Genomic DNA, 4,757 nt, shown 5'->3' on the forward strand with positions numbered 1-4,757 from the left:
TTATTTCCTTGGATGCCTAAGTCTGGTTTGAGGGCCAATGCTTACTCCTGCTGACTTTCTGTTGGGGACTGAGCTCCAGTCTCCATAAACAACCATCCAGGAATGTGGACTTCCTCGCTGGGACCTTCCTCTCAAGAGTTCTTATCCAGGTGAGTCTGAGAGTCCAGCAGACACTACAGGAAAAGGGTCAGAGAGAATGGAACTGAGAACTTTTATTTGGGGTCACATTAGAGCCAATCCTGCCTAACTCAGATACCAGATATCACTATGGCTGTTTGCTGACTTGATTCATATGTCTGTATATTTATTTATGATGCTAAATAGGGAAGAAAATTTTGTTACCATTAACACAAGGTCAGACTTGCTAATTAAATGGTGTTAATGGAAATCCAATAACGAGAGGCATAATGCTCTTCCAGTGAAAGTATGACATACCTCTAAATTCTTATTCTTTAACCAGAAGAAATAGGGAATTCTCTTTGGAATGATATATGGTGAAGTGAGTGCATTTATTTTTATTTTTAAGATGGGGCATATTTGACAACTTCTATATTGATGGGAAATATATAGACCTAAGAATGCTGGCAATTACATCCTTGCATCAGCAGGAGTGGGACAGACATGTCACAGTACACTTCCATACTCTACGTTGGGCTGCACATTAAAAATGAGTTAATATGTGCAAAGGGGAATGCTAATAAGCCTTGCAATTATTTCACTACCTGTGTGGCTATATATATGGGTGTGTATATATATATGCATATACATACAAAATCATTTATATATATGCTTATACACCTATGTATATATGCCTATATATTTATAAGTATTATACATATGCATATAAGTACAAATTCATTTTTTATTGACTTTCTCTGTCAAAGTTGTCTATGAGGAACTTTGCTTGGATTAAGGTGTTTTTATTCCTTTGTCTCTCTGATCACATTTTTTAAAAGAATTATCATTTTTTTTACTTTGGAAAATAACAGTTTAGCATTAATTTCTTCTATGTATATACAGATACATTTGTGGGATTGCATGAGACTTCATAAATTTTGTGTGGTCAAGTCTATCACTCAGTCATACAGTATTTGTCTAATGTTCGTTTTATTTTTTATTTTTGCTACTAAAGGAATGAATAGTCACTTTATTACTCCAATTGCAAATCCTTGCTTTAGTTAAATGGGTAGTGACTGTTTCTCCTGAATGCTGAGTTGTAATAAATCACCCTTTATACATAGTTCCAACTTTTTATTTCATCTCTGTTTCTGCCTATTGTTTCTATTGGCATTTCATGATTAAATGTATTTCTAAAAGTTGCATCCTCTTTGGCCATTATTGGGAAGGAATTCTTTACCAGAGGGTATTATGCTAAGTGATAGAGAAAGAAAAAGAAAAATACTGTATGATTTCACTTATATGTGGAATTTAAAACAAAAACAAGTGAATAAATTAAATAGACTGATAAATACAGAAAATGGACTGGTGGTTGCCACAGAGGAGGTTGGGTGGATGTGAAAAATGGATGAAAAGAATAAAGAGGTACAAACTTAGAGCTGTAAGTAAGTCACAGGGATGGAAGTACAGCAGAGGAAGCAGAGTCACTAATGCAATGACTATGGCAAGAGATGATATCTAACCTTACTGTGGTGAGCATTTAGTAATGTATACAATAGTCATATTACTATGCGGTACATCTGAACATCATAATCAGTACATAATATTGTACATCAACTAAGCTTCAATTAAAAATTAAAGAAAACAAAGATCACTTTTATCTTCTGTAAGTGCATTTGAATCCAGATATCCTTATATAAGAAGAAACTATAAATTGGATACTGTTTCCCCCCTGCAACGTAAAAGCTTTTTATGTAATCTTTTCATGTATATGCCTTGACAATTTCATTGTGAATCGGTTGCCCATGTTGATATCATTAAATTATTACCATTGTACTTTATCTTTTATCCCAAGGTACAGATTTTAATAGTTTACACCTCACACCTCCTTAAAAAATTATGACTTAAATATTTAAAAATAAATTACAAATTCCTCTATTTTAACAAAATTGTTTCAAAAATTACATGGGCATAAAAATAACCATGTCATTGCAGGTATTCTTTTCATGCACCAACAAACTTTTACAATGACCCAAAGTATTTTTAACCCCCTTGGTATTTATACCACTTGAGACTCTTGTAGAGAAACCAGAATATATGAAAGACACAAAATGATTTATAAGCCTGCCTTTGCTGTCTCATTCTAGAGAGGAAACCAAATCTTGATCAGACAAGAATGCACTATTCATGACTTTCAAATACGATAAAGCAACAAATATTTCCAATTAAAAATTATGAAATACAATCATTGAAGACCTATTTCCTTTTGTGAATTGTTAGTTTATTCCCTTTGCTCATTTTTCTTTTGGGATATTTAATCTATAAAGTGCTTTACCTTAAAGATTTCACTCTATCTGCCTTTGGAATAAAGGTTATTTTTAAATTATATTTTAAGGGTATCAAGGGGATATAACAGCAGTTGGAATTTTGCCAAACCAGGGAAACTTTTCTATCTCTCAAGCTGATTAGATCTTTTTTCTCCTAATTTCCACTTTATTTCTATCTCTTTCTCTCTCTCATCAATCATTTTTTTCACTTTAAATAAATGAAATACACAGGGCACAAAATGGCCACAGCAAAATGGAGCCCCATGTTTATTGATCCACAGGTGGCTTACCAACTGCAACTTCTATTCACTATTTCTACATTCTTTAAGGGAAAGGTAATCTGAGATGACCAGCTTGAGTGTAATCAGGGTGGTTATGGGTGGGAAAGACATGTTGTCATATGACAGTTTATATAATATTTTTATTTGCATACTGTCTTTCATCATCACTGTATTTTAGGGACATGTTTTGTTGGCACCCTGTACTCAGTGCCTCTGTGTTCTTGGAACATGGTCAGCACTCAATATATATACCTGAAAGCATGAAAGAATTTCTCCTTGAAACTGTAGACTTCATGACATCTTGAGGAAAATGCTGCAAATGGGACAAAAATTAATAATCAGAGATGAAATTGGGTATCGTCTCCAGGAGAACTTATCTATACACAAAATATTAAACTTAATTTCTTGACGGCAAAACATAAATTGTAGCATTTAAACTATGTGAGTAATGCCTATCTGTGTAAAAACAAGTCATGTTATTTAACTTTCCTGGTAGTCACCTTGGCTGCATGGAACAAGGCAATGATACAAAAATTTCAGAATTCCTCCTCCTGGGATTTTCAGAGGAACCACAACTGCGGCCCCTCCTATTTGGGCTTTTCCTCTCCATGTACCTGATCACCGTGTTTGGGAACCTGCTCCTCATCCTGGCTGTCAGCTCAGACTCCCACCTGCACACACCCATGTACTTCTTCCTCTCCAACCTGTCCTTTGTGGACATCTGCTTCACCTCCACCACCATCCCCAAGATGCTCCTCAGCATCCAGACCCAGAACAGTGTCATTACCTATGAAGGATGCATCAGCCAGATGTACTTTTTCATACTCTTTGCAGGACTGGACATCTTTCTCCTAACCATGATGGCCTATGACCGGTATGTGGCTATTTGTCACCCTCTGCACTACATGGTCATCATACACCCCCAGCTCTGTGGTATCCTCGTCCTGGTGTCTTGGATCACAAATATACTGTACTCCTTGTTACACAGCTTAATGATCTTGAGACTGTCCTTCAACAGAGTGGAAATCCCCCATTTTTTCTGTGAACTCAATCAGATGGTCCAACTCTCCTGTTCTGATACCTTTCTTAATAACTTGTTGATATATTTTGGAACTGGGCTGCTGGGTGGTGGTACCCTGGCTGGAATCTTTTACTCATACTGTAAGATAGTTTCCTCCATATGTGGAATGTCATCAGCTCAGGGGAAGTTTAAAGCATTTTCCACGTGTGCCTCTCACCTCTCAGCTGTCTCCTTATTTTACTGTACGAGCATAAGTGTGTACCTCCGCTCTGCTGCTACCCCCAGCTCACACTCAAGTGCAGCAGCCTCAGTGATGTACACCGTGGTCACACCCATGCTGAACCCCTTCATCTACAGTCTGAGGAACAAAGACATTAAGGGGGCTCTGAAAAGATTCACTGGGGTGGAAACAATAAAAGGATTAATCGTCCAAGGGTGAAGAAGTGACCATGACTGCAGGGCTCAAAGCCTGGGAGAAGAAACTGCTTTTCTTCAATCAGATTGCAGAATAGAATTTCTTTGGATTTACCATTTATTTAACTTCAACTTGTTTAGGCAACTTAATTTCCTCAATTTATATAACGTTCAGCTTTGTCTGATATATAAATAATTTTATCTTTGTCCATTTTCCTACTTTCCCAATATTTTCCACAATCTTGGATCAGGAAGACTTGGAAATTCCCATTTTTTTGTGTGTGAGGCAAGGTGGATTTTCTATGAATAATTTATTTTCAGTTGATACATTTCTTCCAAAATAAGCTCTCTCTCATGAGTTGCATTACTCATATAAAAATAGAAAAAAATAACCTTGACAACCAAGAAAATGTATACAATTTTATAATAGGAATATCAGAGTCCATGGTTTTTCATTTTTATGTCATCTTTTGTATACACCAACCTTAACTGTTCTGACAATGTAGAATTTAATATACTAGTGTGATTTTTAATGGGTCATTGGATTTTATTCTTCATTAGGTTTTGTATTCTTATTCAGCTGTGTCCACATTATTA

The 4,757-nt window shown here is 35.9% G+C and overlaps 1 protein-coding gene across 1 annotated transcript; it reads left to right on the top strand.

The window, feature by feature from the left end:
- The first annotated feature begins 3,333 nt into the window (after window positions 1–3,333).
- Window positions 3,334–4,185, top strand: LOC118924907 (olfactory receptor 7A10-like). The gene is made up of 2 exons (XM_036910135.2): window positions 3,334–3,681; window positions 3,964–4,185. Exons 1-2 carry the CDS (start codon window positions 3,334–3,336, stop codon window positions 4,183–4,185), a joined length of 570 nt encoding a protein of 189 aa, XP_036766030.2.
- The last annotated feature ends 572 nt before the right edge of the window (window positions 4,186–4,757 follow it).

The sequence above is a fragment of the Manis pentadactyla genome, chromosome 2 (assembly GCF_030020395.1).
Source record: "Manis pentadactyla isolate mManPen7 chromosome 2, mManPen7.hap1, whole genome shotgun sequence".
NCBI lineage: Eukaryota > Metazoa > Chordata > Mammalia > Pholidota > Manidae > Manis > Manis pentadactyla.

Coding starts and splice junctions, on each gene's coding strand:
- LOC118924907 (XM_036910135.2), top strand. CDS start 3,334: ATGTACCTGATCACCGTGTTTGGGAACCTGCTCCTCATCCTGGCTGTC. Junction 3,682..3,963: donor TCCTCGTCCTGGTGTCTTGG/ATCACAAATATA, acceptor TGTGCCTCTCAC/CTCTCAGCTGTCTCCTTATT.